Below are 15,049 nucleotides of genomic sequence, written 5' to 3' on the forward strand. Positions count from 1 at the left end.
AAGTTTGAATGTGAGTCAGTGAGTTACCTGAAATACACTCTGTATGGAAAAAAAAAGCCTTTCAGATATGGAGAATGGCCACTGGCTTATTTGCTTAGGGCAGTGTAGGCTGCCAATTTATGTATGAACCTTTAAACTTTTGTTGATTGCAGTGCTTGTGATGTATGAGATGGATGTTTCATCTTTGCATGCAAGATGCACCCCCTTATACTCTAAGTGATATTCTCAGTCACTGATGTAGTATGGAAAAATAAATGTGTTTTCCATCTCGATTGAGATCTAATTAAAATCTAGCCTATCCTTTTTTTCCATTTGTGTATTTAAAGAAACAATATTGAAGCCACCTGTTCATCGAATAGGTAGGGGCCAGGGATAGATGAAGAAGACAGTGAAAAATCAAACACATAACTTTAAGGCATTTTAAATTAAAAAGTCATTTTGTCTACTCAGTCAATCGATTTTACTCGGGATTAAAAAAAATGTAATGTGTATGACTCAAATGAGCAGTGTTCCATTGAAAAGTTGGAATAGAAGATTCAGGTTAGAGGGTGGAATGGAGGAGTTTAGGGAAATAAATTTTGAACTCTTGAAAAGGCTCATGGTTGAGAAATTGAACTCTCTCATGAAAGGTTGGGTTGGATAGAGGTGAAAAGTGGAGTCTTTGTATTTCTGCCCCCAAGTAAATGAAGGACATGCTATACATTTCCATCCCTTAGGAGCAGATAGGTCTTCTTGTTAGATGTTTAACATACAGAAGAGTACTGGGGTCCTGAAGAAAAGCTTTCTGGTGCCAAGGAAATTATAGGATGTCTGTGTTTTCTTCATAGCCATTTTGGTCTCTGCAAGTTGAAATTACAAAGGAAATATATAGAAATAGAAATGAAGGAAACATTTTTCCTGCCTTTTTTTTTTTTTTTAAATTTCCAAAGCTGAGGACTGAACTTAGGACCTTGTGCTTGCCAGGCAAGTGCCATTTTACTGAGCTAAATCTCCAGCCCCGCTTCTTGCTTTTAAGTAGCAGTGTTGTTGGTTTATTTTTTCCTGAGTAACTATTTTTTTTGGGGGGGGTCATGGGGCTTGAACTCTAGGTCTGGGCGCTCTGCCCAGCTCTTCAGCTCAAGGTTAGCACTCTACCACTTGAGCCACAGCACCACTTCTGGCTTTTTCTGCTTATGTGGTGCTAAGGAATCAAACCCAGGGCCTCATGCATTCAAGGCAAGCACTCTACCATTGAGCCACCTTCCCAGCCCCTGAGTAACTATTTTGTTTGTATTTGTTAAAAGTTTGAAGCTCTCTTGCTACTTATCCATATTTATTATTCTATTTTAAGATATAAGCTTGGCTCCAGTGGCTGAGGGCCTGTAATCCTAGCTACTTAGGAGACTGGGATATGAGGATTGTGGTTTGAAGCTAGCCTGGACAGATAAACTTGAGGGAATCTTATCTCTGATTAATCAGCAAAAAACCCCCAAAACAACAAACCAGATGTGGGGTTGTCCAGCCTTGAGCAAAAAAGCTAAGGGAGAGCTCAAAATCCTGAGTTCAAGCCCTAATGCCTACACCTACCACCACCACCACCACCACCACCACCGGCCCCGCAAAGATATAGAATTTGGCCTTTGAAATTCAGTCATGGATATGAGTGAGCTTAATACTAGACTTGGAGATGATTTTAGTTGCTTTGTGTTATTTTATTTGTTTTGGGTCTATTTTAATAAAGGATAGGGCTGTATGTAGCTCAGCAGTAGGGTGCTGCTTGCCTACTTGTAGCCCTGGATTGGATCCCTAGCACCACACTACCAAAGGGAGGAAAAAAAGGAATATTTCTCTTGGTACTGTATAATTTATCCTTAGGTAAAAAGTGTAATAATTCACAGCTAGTCACCTTTAAATTTGCCTTTGTGATCCTATACATTCATTTTTTCCCCCCGGTGTGTGGAGTGTGGGTCCATACCGGGGCATGCTGCCCTGCTGGGAATTTGCTCTTTCCCCTGGGACCCCCTCTGTCCTGAGGACTGAGTGGACTCCTGTTGCTGAGCTCCTGCTTCCTAGGTGATGATATGTTTACCTGGTAAATCCAGTCCTCAATAACAAGGCTGACTTGCTGGGCTTACTCACCTGTGCCAAAGGTCTTTAAGAGTCAGTTCTCACAAACCAAACTGTAGAAATTATAAACCACAAATGAGAAAGTGGGATTGTGGAAGAGCTAGGAAGAATATATACATATATATGTATACAGTTGTGCCAGTAACTGGGGCTTGAATTTAGGGCCAGGGCACTGTCCTTGATTTTTTTCTGCTCAAGGCTAGTTAGTGTTCATTACTTGAGCCATAGCTCCACTTCCTGCTTTTTGGTGGTGAATTGGAGAGAAGTCTCGTGATTTGTCTGTACAGGCTGGCTTTAAACCATCATCTTCAGATCTTAGCCTCCTGAGTAGCTAGGATTATAGGTGTGAACTATCAGCACCTGGCTGATATATATATATATATATATATATATATATATATATATATATATATATATATATATATATGTATACACACACACACATACACACATATATTAAAATAGTTTTGTGGGATCCTGAGACAAAAAGCAAAACATACAACAATAGCTTATCTAGCAACATGCAGCCTTGAAACTCTGATTTGCCAATACTCTGGCGTGTGAGCTCATCTTTTAGGGAGCAGGCACCCAGCATATAGGCAGGATTAAGGACCTACCAATAGAACTCATGTATATTTTGCTGAATCACTCTGTTTTTTTTAAAATTAACATTCTAGAAAGGTGGTAATACAAGTAGAGAAATCAGAATGAAATTGTAGTTCAAAGAACTTGTATGACAATATTGATCAAAGAAATGTAGATTGTAGAAGTTTTGTTTATTCAAATAAAGCCTGGCTGCATCTCTCAGGAAAGGAAAAAGGATAAAAAGCTAGCAGCAAGTTGCTATAATAACCCAGGTTGATGGCTGCTGCTTTGTGGGAGTTTTATGGCAGGCTGGCTCCTGGATTTCATGTGCAGGTAGTAAAGCTGTGGATACCAGGAAGCAAGTACTGAAGCTCCTGAGATGTCTGTTGACGAAGCTCATGCTTTCTCATTCCTCCTTGAGGCTGAGAGTTGTGTAATTGCAACTACATAGAGGATGAGCTCAGGTCTGGCAGCCCTTTCTTCCCACAATCTCAGCTAACAGTAGACTTCGGGTCTGAGTGACTGAGATAATTATGCTGCCTGCTCCCACCACAGGGTGTTTGATTCTGACACATTGAAAGGATGGTTGGTGTACTAAGGCTAGCTGCTTTTATCGATTTGAATGTATTCTTTTAATTTAGGACCTGTTAGGATCTTGGTTGTTATGAAGCAATCTTGTTTTTTTTTTTTATTCTTTTATTTTTTCTCCTACAGATTATGATTTACCTGATTGATAAGGTCCTTCCTGAAAGCTATTTTGTTAATAATCTCCGGGCGTTGTCTGTGGATATGGCTGTCTTCAGGGACCTCTTGAAATTGAAACTCCCGGAATTATCTCAGCACCTGGATACTCTGCAGAGAACTGCAAACAAAGACAGTGCGGGTAGGGATGATTCATTGCCTCTGAAAATATTTGGCTTCTCTGAGTCTACTCTATAAATAAGCTTAAACCTGGAATGGAAATACAGGTTGCCAGGTATTTTTGTTTTAAGAGTTTGGGGCAATAAAGCAGTTTAGAACCCAGAGAAAAGAAGCAAGACTAAAAACCTCTAACTGGCCCTGGGTAGAAAGTTGATTGAGAGACTAAAACTACACCAGTACCATATCAACAACTAACAGGATATACTGAATTCTAGATGAAGATGGTGTACATATTTTACTATGGAGTCCAACTGCTCTTAGCTGGCAACAAATCTATAGGAATTCTTTAAAACTGGGCTATATAGTTATAATTTTGAACCAACTGGTTTTCCCAAATCCTTTGGGGTAATGGGAGGAAAGCTCTGAGAGTCTCTGCTATCTAGAGGGCATTTCTGGCTCTTAGAAGTACTTGCATTTAATTACTCTAGTTAGACACAGTGCTTATATTTCTGTCCTGTTCTCTGGGCACCAGAAAGAACAGTCAAAAGTTTGCTGTGTTTGCTGTGCATGGGTGTCAGATTCTATTGTCGACCATACACCTACAGTCTAGTCTGACCCACATATTTAAGTCTGGGGACATAGAATTGGCGGTATAGCTCAGTGGTGGAGTGCTTGTAAGGCCCTGGATTCAATAACCAACACATATCCAAAGACCTCAAAGAAGGCATACAAATATATGACAACACTTACACAAAAATATGCCCCACATTCCCAACCACCAAAGTTGCATATTAAGGGATTTTGGGAATCTAATCTTTGCATAAAATGCATAGGAAATTAAAAAAATCATTATTATTAAGGAATTGTACAGAGGGGCTACCACTTTTTAAGTTAGACAATGAATACAAGTCCTCTTTTGGACAACGTCAACCCTTTCTTAACTCTCCCTCAGTTGCCCCTCTGATCCCTGCCCACAAGTTACATAGTTCATTTTTCACATATTGTATACTGAGTGTCATGACTGTATTTATTCTGGAAATTTTAGTGGTACCTAGATATCTCATGTATTTTCTCCTAGGCCATTTAAATGATCTCATTGAACTTGGTGTGCAGTGTACATGAATTTCTGTGAACTTTATAATGCTCCCAGATAGACAATGTTCTTGCCTGTCCTATAGACAGACAAGTTTTCCATCCGCTCCCCTTCACCCCCAGCCCTTTGCATTTGAGTATAAGGAATAACATGAAGTTCTAGTCTCTGAATAAGTATTTCTTTGTAGTTTAGGAAGGAGAAAACAAGGGCAAGAAAGTTCAGGATTCTTTTTGGTCACATTTAGACCATTGTTCATACTGACTTAACTGGAAGAGAGCGAGTCAATCTAACTATCTATGTTTTCATGTCTCATTAATAAACACACACTTATGTTAGCAATAGGAAGTGGGACTCTTTAAAGTGAATTCAGAAATTTCAGAATGGGCTTGTTCCTGAATCTCTCTTTAAAATTGTGTATAATATAGAAATAGGCATATACTCTAACTATTATAAAATATTTTTTATATATCATATAACTGATATCTTACATATTATATGTTTATAAGTATATATAAAATATTTTAAAATTTAATGTCGCTTAATCTCCAACTATGTTGAGATTTTTCCAGTTATGATCCCATTGTGGTCTGAGAATTATGTGTAGCATAGAAGTAAGTAATTTATAATAAGCCACTTTAGTCTTCATCAGCTACATTTGACTAAAAACAGGCTCTGTAAGATTCCCCCTGTTTCTGGAAAGGAAAAATGGAGCAATGACCCAGGATTTAGAGATAGGAAGGAAGTCAGTCATGAGATATTAACATGTTCCAGTGAATGGAAGAAGTTGGCCATCTTGTCAATTATTAGCCCTGAAGGCATTCTGTGTGTGTGTTTTGTTTCAGGCGGATATGAGCCCCCTCTTACGAACGTCTTCACCATGCAGTGGTTTCTCACCCTCTTTGCCACGTGCCTCCCTAACCACACGGTTTTAAAAATCTGGGATTCAATCTTCTTTGAAGGTTCGGAAATCATCCTAAGGGTATCACTGGCTATATGGGCAAAACTGGCAGAGTAAGTGTTTTCCTTGCTGTTCTCTGGTGTTGGCATGAAGTGTTTTTTTGTGCTTCAGGTGTTAAGAGCGAGGGAAAAAGAACGTTGTGAACTTTGTTGACATGCTTTAGCCTACTGAATCTCATCTGGCTCCTTGATTACTCTGGGCTGGAGGAAATCTATTTTAGGGAAGTGTCACGCTACTTCAGGTCTATGGATCTTCTTGTTAGAGGGAAGGGGGCGCGTAGCTGGAGAAACTGGAAGATTTAGAGGGGAGGAGATGGATGTGTCGGCTCATATCACAATTTGGATTATTTATAAAACACTCTGTCTTTCCAGGCTGTGATAAAATGAAATGCGATTACTTGCACAGGGAACTCTAGCATGACTCTGTACTGTTCTGTCAATAGCAGAACACATGAAACTCCTTTCCTTTTCACCAAGAATGTCTTCTGTTGAGATCTAGTTCTGCCAAAACATGTTACCAAGTGGATTTGTACTTAACATTCCTTCTCATAGCAGGGCCGAGTACTGAAAAGGATAGGATATTTTCACTTATCTTTAACGTATGGTGGTGACAACATTAACTTTGTACCTCTGGGTAATGGAAAAATTAGGAATGACTTAGGATAAAACTGTTAACAGTTAGGGAGACATTTTCTTGTTTTTATTTTGTTGTTGGGGTTTGTTTTGAATTTACTTACCTTTTTTCCAGTACTGATTTTTTTTTATCTCACTGAGCCATGCTTCCAGCTCTTTTTAGCACTGGTTTATTTATTTATTTATTTAGTTAGTTAGTTAGTTAGTTTTGGTCGGTTGTGGGGCTTGATCTCTGGGCCTGGGCGCTGTCCCTCAGCTCTTGAGCTCTTCAGCTCCAGTGCTTTAGCGCTTGAGCCGCAGTGCCACTTCGGGTTTTCTAATGGTTTATTGGAGACAGACAAGAGTCTCATGGACTTTCCTGCCCGGGCTGGCTTTGAACTTCATTCCTCAGAGCTCAGCCTCCTGAGTAGCTAGGATTACAGGCGTGCATGAGCCACCTGTGCCTGGCAGCACTGGTTATTTTTGAAATAAGGTCTTGCTTTCTGCTCAGATGTGAGTCTGAACCATGATTCACCTAGTTTAGGCATCTCATTGTAGCTGTAAAGATGGGTGTAACCACCACACCCAGCTTCATCCAATTGGATAGGGTCTTTGGTCTTTTCTGCTGGGTTATTCTGGAACTAAGATTCTCCCAGTCTCAACCTCCTGTGAAGCTAGGATGATAGGCACGCACCATGTACTCCAACTATGGGTTTAGAAGAGGTCTCATAGACTTCTCTACGAAGGCTATCCTCGAACCAGAATCTGTCCATTCCTACCAAGTAGCTAAGGGTACAGGCAGGAGTCGCTAGGACTCAGATTTTTTAAAAGCTACTATTTATTGTTACCTTTTTTTTTTTTTTTAGTCAGGATCTCACTGTGTAGTTCAGGCTGGTCTGGAACACATCATCTTCCTATTTCTGCCTAAGTGATGGGTAAATGCTGCTTTAATAAAACTATGAATCACTTGACTAAGTACCCATGAACAATATGTCAAAAATTAATAAACTAGGGCTGGGAAGGTGGCTCAGTGGTAGAGCGCTTGTTTGCATGCCTGAGGCTCTGGGTTCGATTCCTCAGCACCACATAAGCAAAAAGCAAAAAGCCGGAAGTGGCGCTGTGGCTCAAGTGGTAGAGCGCTAGCCTTGAGCTGAAGAGTTGAAGGACAGTGCCCAGGCCCAGAGTTCAGGCCCCACGACCAGACCCCCCCTCCAAAAAAAATTAATAAACTACTGGTGTGTTTTGTTTGAAAGTATTTTAACTACTCTTTTGTTGTTTCCTGGAAGACTTGTGGTATTTCAGTTTTTTTTTTTCAAATAAACAGTCACTAGCTATCAGTTCAGGGATTAAAATATCAGTATTATGTGTAGATATCCTTTGCCTTTGCTTTATTGTACTTTGCTTTTTAGTTATATTCTTTGCCTTTGTTTTGCTGTTTTTGTTATTGTTATTTTGTTTTGTTTTTAGTTATATCATTTGCCTTTGTTTTATTGTAGTTTGCTTTTTTTGCTTCAGTATGAGATTTAATGTTATTTACTTAACTTTGCATTTTCTCCCAGTATCTATCTTTTCGTACAGTCATTTTCTAAATTACTCTGCACGTTTTAGGCATTTTTGAGCTTTGATAGTTCCTGAAGTGCTATAGAGTGGTTACAGAGTAATTGGCTTATAGGGTTATAGTAGTAAAACCCTCTACTTTGTGATAGTCACCATTGCAGTGTGTGTGTATATGTGTATGTATGTTGTGTATATGTGTATGAGTGTGTATGAGTGTGTATGTGTATAAGTATATACTGGGGCTTGAACTCAAGGTCTTGAGCTCTCACTAAGCTTTTTCCTTTAAGACTGGAGCTCAACCTCTTGAGCCACTCTTCCACTTCCAGCTTTTTGTTGGTTAATTGGAGATAAGAGTCTCTTGAATTTGGATTTATCTGCCCAGGCTGGCTTTGAACTCTATTCTCAGATAGTAGTTTCCTAAGTAGCTAAGATTACAGACTTGAGTCACCAGTGCCAAGCTTGTGTTAGTTGTTAATAAAGGGACAGGAAGAAAAAAAGGTAACCCTAGCCGGGCGCCGGTGGCTCACGCCTATAATCCTAGCTACTCAGGAGGCTGAAATCTGAAGATCTCGGTTCAAAGCCAGCCTGGGCAGGAAAGACCGTGAGACTCTTACCTCCAATAAACCACTAGAAAACCAGAAGTGGCACTATAGCTCAAGTGGTAGAGCGCTCGCCTTTAGCTGAAGAGCGCAGGGACAGTGCCCAGGCCCAGAGTTTAAGCCCCACGACTGACCCAAAAAAAAAAAAAAAAAAGGCAATCCTGGTGTTCTTCCCATCAGCTCATTGTAGGATCAGAATCCTATGGATGCTCCACTATTGACATTGTAGCTGCAACGTAGAGCTGGCAACCAGTGATTACAATGCTAAGCATCATTCCACATTCTCTGCACATGTTGAATCATTTTGTTCTCTACCATCATGTAAGATATGCATAATTATCTTGATTTTTACAGGTATCAGACCTGAGGCACAGAGTTCAGTTAATTGTCTCTATTCACTGGGTTAGTGAGAGGGACTGAATTCAAACCCAAGTTTCTCTGGCTCTAGAATCTGTGCTTTTAATTAAGTAAATCTACTACTAATAAAGAGCTACTGTTAAAAAATTCAAGGGATTCGATATATTTGACTTACATATATCAGTCAGATATCTTGGCATCTGTTTACCTATCATCATATCTATTTAACATTCATATGTCATATATATATGATACACAAAATATATTAGTCTGGTACAGTTTTAAGTGTTTCAGAGTTTTGCTCATTGTAATTGTACACTTTGTGAGCATGCAGCGATGAGATGCAAGGACAGGCAATCAACACCCATCCAGAGCTAACAGTGTTGTTGTGTTAGGCAGTCAGAGCACATTAGCTCATAACCCTGTGAAGTAGCAGTATTCCTTCCAGTCTGTTCAAGTGAGAAAGCTTCCTAAGCTCGTTAGGTTAATTAACTTGCTCACAGTCATGCAGCTAATGAATATGCCTGGATCTTTGTGATTCTGGATGACTCTTCTCCACAAACATTACATCAGAAAACCCCTAAGTGGCATGTGGGTAACCTACGGCTTCTGTGTTCCTGAGGAACACCTGTGTCACTTGCTTCAGCAGCTTGGCATTTGTATGTAGTCTGTGAGTTGCAGGCCATCAGCACCTTCTCAGGCATCTCTTTACAAGTTCTTTGTCTTCTGGCCCACAATTACTGTCACTCTGTCATTACCTCATTCCTGGCCCCTTTTGGATAAACCTCCCTGGTCTCCTCTCCTGTACCACATTTGCCATTCTGCCTACCAACTGACCTTGCCAAGGGCACATCTGTTTCCTCATTCCCTATTAAAAGCCTAGCAGCTACTCCTGTCCTGAAAAGCCTCAGCTGGTCTGAGGCCTTTGCAATCTGTTGTTGGGATTTTTCCAGCCTTAGCTCTCACTGGCTCCCTCTGGTGTGCAATGATTCCTCTCATTTTGGTCTTGCAGTTAAGTCTGCTGTTTCCTGCATCAGGTCTGTAGGTCTGTGGAATACTCTCCCCTCCCCCACACCCTGGCAGCCTACAGATCCTTTCTTCAAAACTCATGAAGCATTTTAATTTTCTTCTTTGTGCCCTGGGATAAATGTAACCACCTTTCATTTAAGTCCATCTGCTGAATTTTTGTAACAATACTTTAACACTTCACTTCATTAATTTATTTACATGATTGTGGCAATGGTATTTGAAGAGCACTGTGGACAATAAAGATTTTATATACACACACAAACACACATACTTTTAAAAACTATTTACTTGTTACTATAAATATGATGTACAGAAGGATACTTTTTTATTGGTGCTGGCCCTGGGACTTGAACTCAGGGCCTGGGCACTCTCCTTGAGCTTTTCTGCTCAAGGCTAGTACTCTACTACTTGCACAGCTCCATTTCTGGCTTTTTTGCTGGTTAATTGGAGATTAACCTGCACTGCCTGGGCTGGCTTTGAACCACATTGCTTGGTTGCAGTCTCCTGAGTAGCTAGGATTATAGGCATGAGCCACCACTGCCCAGCTTTTTTTTTTTTCCTGTATGTATATGTATATAAATAATATAATATATAACATAGACACACTTTTTTTTTCCAGTCCTAGGGCTTGAACTCAGGGCCTGGGCACTGTCCCTGATCTGCTTTTGCTCAAGGCTAGCACTCTACCACTTGAGTCACAATGCCCCTTCTGGCTTTTTCAGTTTATGTGGTACTGAGGAATGGAACCCAGGGCTTCATGCATGTAGGCAAGCACTCTACCACTAAGGCACATTCCCAGACCTCCTCCCCCACTTTCTGACGACTAAAAATAACCCATTGTTAGTGCATGTCAAGCACATGACTTGTTGCTGGGCCAACAGATTATCTGATTATACAAAAACATTATACTAGATAAATCAGAAATATCTAGCACTCCTTGATTTGGACTATTCCTTTTGTTCCCCTTTTAAAAGGAAGATTAAATTCTACTCTGTCTCCTAAGTTACTAGGTTACAGCATCTTCCCTGAACTCAGAAACTTCTGCCTGTGAAAACATTCTGTGGACTAATGAAATAAGCTGTTTAAAGTTTTCCTAGTTTTGATCTTGCAACTCTATTGTGGTTTGATTTCAGTCTATTAATGATATCCCAGATGATCCCAGATGATTCCTTCCAGGGGGTAACTACTCTTCAGTACCCAATTTTATTTTTTTTTTTAATTTTATTTATCATTTATTTTTTGCCGGTTTTGGGGCTTGAACTCAAGGCCTAGGCCCTGTCCCAAATGGCAGGCTAGCGCTTTAGCACTTGAGCCACAGTGCCTCTTCTGGGTTTTTCTGAGTAGTTTATTGGAAATCAGCGTCTCACGGACTTTCCTTCACCGGACTGGCTTCAAACAACATTTCTCAGATCTTAGCCTCCTAAATAACTAGGATTATAGACGTGAGCCACAGGTACTTGGCTTCAGTATCCAAATTTGTAGTTCTAATTTGTTTTCTTTCTTTCTCTTTCCTTCCTTCCTTCCTTCCTTCCTTCCTTCCTTCCTTCCTTCCTTCCTTCCTTCCTTCCTTCCTTCTTCTTTCTCTCTCTCTCTCTCTCTCTCTCTTTTTTTTCTTGTATGCTGCTGTTGGGGCTTGAACTCAGGGCCTTGCATTCCTGCTTAGCTTTTTTGTACAGGCTAGTGTTTTACCACTTGAGCCACACTTCCACTTCTGGCTTTTTGTTAGTTAATTGTATATGAGTCTCATAGGTTTGTCTGCCCAAACTGGTTTCAATCCTAGATCCTCAGATCTCAACCTCCTGAGAGGTGCCTGGCTTGTAGTTATGGTTTCTAATCAGTGCTGGATTTGTTGACAGGTAGAAGGTTTCACGTGGGCACAAATAAAGACACCATGATGGGAGGAAGGCACATAGGGGAAATGAAATCCATTCTGTCACAAGTACTTCAAAGTTAATTTGGCTTTTTTTTTTCTTTTCTCTTTCTAAATTTTCTTTAAAAGACAGGGGCTGGTCTTAAGCTTCTAGACTGAAGTCATTGTCCTACTTCAGGAATGGATCTACCACTGTGGCCTGGTTGGCTTGGTATTTTTTTTTTTTTTAATCTTTTCTCCACATGTAGCAGGCTGTGTCAGGGATTTTGGTTATTATTGGTTGCTAATTCCATTACTCTGATGGCAAGAGACAGCATTTCTTGTACCCATGGTGTGTACCTATTAGATGCTCAGCGCGAATGCCTGAAACGTGTCCTTTTGTCTGGCCTTTCCTCATCTAGGCAGATAGAATGTTGTGAAACAGCAGACGAGTTCTACAGCACCATGGGACACCTTACCCAGGAGATGCTGGAGAATGACCTTCTGCAAAGCCACGAACTCATGCAGGTGAGTGGGCAGCGGGGCCCGCCTGGGTGTGGGAACTCCAGGGACCCAGGCAATGGAAAGTGGTGATTGTATGTAGCCAGCTTTGAGATTTAGTTTTGCAACTGACCAAGAGTTTGTATAATTTGATAAGAATCAATATCACAAGAGGAAGCAAAAAGTGAATGAAGGCTCTTTATTGTATTTTCATTTCCACTGTGTTGCTTGCAATCAGTAGGTGCAAGATAAAAGTAGGACCTGGAGGCATGGTTCAAGTGATAGATTGCCAGCCTTGAGCAAAAAAGCCAAGAGAGGGTGACAAGGCCCCAGTTCAAACTCCAGTACGAGTATGCACATGCACAGGTGCCCCCTCCCACCCCAAACTGAGACTAAAACAAGACAAAACAAAATCACTAGATGCTTCATTTAAATATGATTTAAATTGTTTAAGAACTTAAGTCTAAGATTGTTTTAAAGGGAAACTTATAGGGTGAATTATTTGGGGTTAATGAGTTATTGAGATACAAAAATTATTCTAATCTTCATTTTATTTTCCACCTAGGTTACTCTGTATTACTCAGAATTTTAGTGGGAGAGAATGGAAGGGGTTGGCTAGTTTCTGGCAAGTTACTTTACCAAGATCATATTCATCCATCTTTGAAATAGCAGCAGAAAAGCTAGGGGATTTATTAGCACTCTCTCTCCCATTCATTTCTATAACATAAATTTATCCTAATTCTCCAGTGCTCTGAACCAACTCCACTCTTTCTGCCTCTTCCTGTTGGTACTGACCCACTGTGGGTTGTACCTAGCATTGGCCTAGTGCCTTACTTCTTTTCTTTCTCTAAGAGTTTCCTCTTTTTAGTTGGTCTCAACTTTGGCTTTCGTATTGGGTTCTATGCCTGGGGTTATTTGCGGGTGCTGGTGCCCAGTCAGTAGACTACCAGACTAAGATGTGGACACTGATTTAGGGCTTGAAAGTGAGCTTCATTTGTTTTTCCTCTCACTTCTTGGCACTCCTAGCTTCTTCTCAGAGTCTCTTGTTCTTAGCAGACCCGTCTCATCTATGGTGATTACTGATTGCTTGATAAGACTTCCCTCCCTATTTGTCTACTATCTGATCCTGACATTTGTGCTCTGATTCCACCTCTTACATATGGAGGCTGTTGCTCGGAAGTGTCTTTTATTTAGATAGTTCTGTGTTCAAGGGCTGTACCTGGCCTTTACATGATTGTCATCTGTCAGAATCAGGTGACTAAAACAGGACTTGGAGACATCCCTGTACTCTCATTCATGAAACTCGCATGATTCCTCACTGCCTGCAAAACAGTATGGCTATCTCAGAGTACCATCCCATGCTTTTGACTAGTTGGCCTTAATCACCTTCTCAGCCGTGGCATCTGTTCTTCCTTTTGCACCCTCTCCCATTTCCCATTGGGTCACATTGTCGCCCATGCTTCCTCTGCCCTCTCTGCCCAGCCTTGCCCTTCTGTTTCTACACACCTTCCTTCGGAAAGTGGCAGTACAGATCTCATCTCCTTCACAAAACTTCTCTCACCAGCTCAACGAAAATCAGCACCTATTTCACAGAGTATTTTATTTGTGCCCCTCTTTGTGCTACCTCCACTTAAGCTTGCATCTCATTTCCTGATGAATATTACAAGTTCCTTGAGGACAGGAGCTTGCTTGCTTATTGCCTTCCATCCGAGCCTCTCTATTGGCTTATTAACTCACGAAGTGAACATTTATTGAATGTCTGTGGTTTTCTGCCTTTCATTCTTTTTTTCAGTTGATGATTGCTGGGTTAAAGAAATTTCTAGATGATGGCCCTACTTCTACATTCCTTCTGCTCCAGTCAAATTAGCATTTTGCTTCCAGAGTCCCTGTCCACATTTACTGTCTGTTCCTTGTCCTGTATACTAAAACAACCCATGAATTCTCATCACCAGTTCTAATAAATCCAATGTTCCACCCACATTTTTTAGGTTCTGTGTTAACTTCTTCAAATATGTATTGAGCATCTGTATTGAACAATTGTTGTGCTGGGTGTTGGGAACGCATATAGGAAGACTATATGAGATCTGTTCTCAGGGAGTTCATAGTCCCCTGTAACACTGTATAAATGTGTAACAAAAGAGATGTGCAGAGGGCTGGGAAGGTGGCTCAGTGGTAGAGCGCTTGCCTTGCATGCATGAGGCCCTGGGTTCGCTTCCTCAGCACCACATAAGCAAAAAGAAAAAAAGCCGGAAGTGGCGCTGTGGCTCAAGTGGTAGAGCAGAATTGCTGAGGGACAGTGCCCAGGCCCAGAGTTCAGGCCACCAAAAAAAAAAAAAAAAAAAAAAGAGATGTGCAGAGGGTTTGAGAGGGTTGAGGAAGAAAGAAGATCTAAGCGCCCAGGGCCTTAAGGAGCAGGAGGGGGGCAGAGAAGAGAGGAAGTCAGGAGATGCTTCCTTGAGAGAATTAATGTCTACATTTATCTTTAAAGATAAATAGGAATGTGTGTGTGTGTGTGTGTGTGTGTGTGTGTGTGTGTGTGTGTGTGTGTGTGTGTGTGTGTGTGTGTGTGTGTTGGAAGCACAGGTGCAGAGCATGTAGGCATTTTATGACTGAGAGAGCAGTATGAACAAAGACAGTGCTGTGTGTGACAGACAGCAAAGGAAAGCTGGTATTCCAGGACTATGTCACTCCACCCATAGCAAGGAGCTATGGGAGGAAAACGGTTTGAGTTGTGTTTTCTGTTAAGTACATGAGAGGCTCCATGAAGCAGGGATTTGAAAAGGTCAAATCTCACACCATGAAAACTCGTGACCAGCAGTGAAGGGTAAAGACAAGAATGGAACAGAGACAGACTTGGGAAGGAAAACTGATTACAGATAGGAGGGTAAGAGAGGAGTGTGGTAGGTTCTGGAGGGCATGTTTCCTTCTATGTCTCCATCTGTG

General features: G+C 40.9%; 1 protein-coding gene across 2 annotated transcripts in view; it reads left to right on the forward strand.

Moving 5' to 3' along the window:
* The window catches only part of Tbc1d30 (TBC1 domain family member 30), a 71,930-nt gene that overhangs the window by 39,667 nt on the left and 17,214 nt on the right, over nucleotides 1–15,049 (forward strand). For both annotated transcript variants that reach the window (XM_069988075.1, XM_069988065.1), the window contains 3 exons: nucleotides 3,406–3,574; nucleotides 5,488–5,656; nucleotides 12,028–12,133. In XM_069988075.1, coding sequence (XP_069844176.1) covers nucleotides 3,406–3,574; nucleotides 5,488–5,656; nucleotides 12,028–12,133 — 444 coding nt within the window. The remainder of the gene's footprint in view (nucleotides 1–3,405; nucleotides 3,575–5,487; nucleotides 5,657–12,027; nucleotides 12,134–15,049) is intronic.

Source organism: Dipodomys merriami, unplaced genomic scaffold (genome assembly GCF_024711535.1).
Source record: "Dipodomys merriami isolate MVZ:Mamm:240054 unplaced genomic scaffold, mDipMer1.0.p SCAF_10, whole genome shotgun sequence".
NCBI lineage: Eukaryota > Metazoa > Chordata > Mammalia > Rodentia > Heteromyidae > Dipodomys > Dipodomys merriami.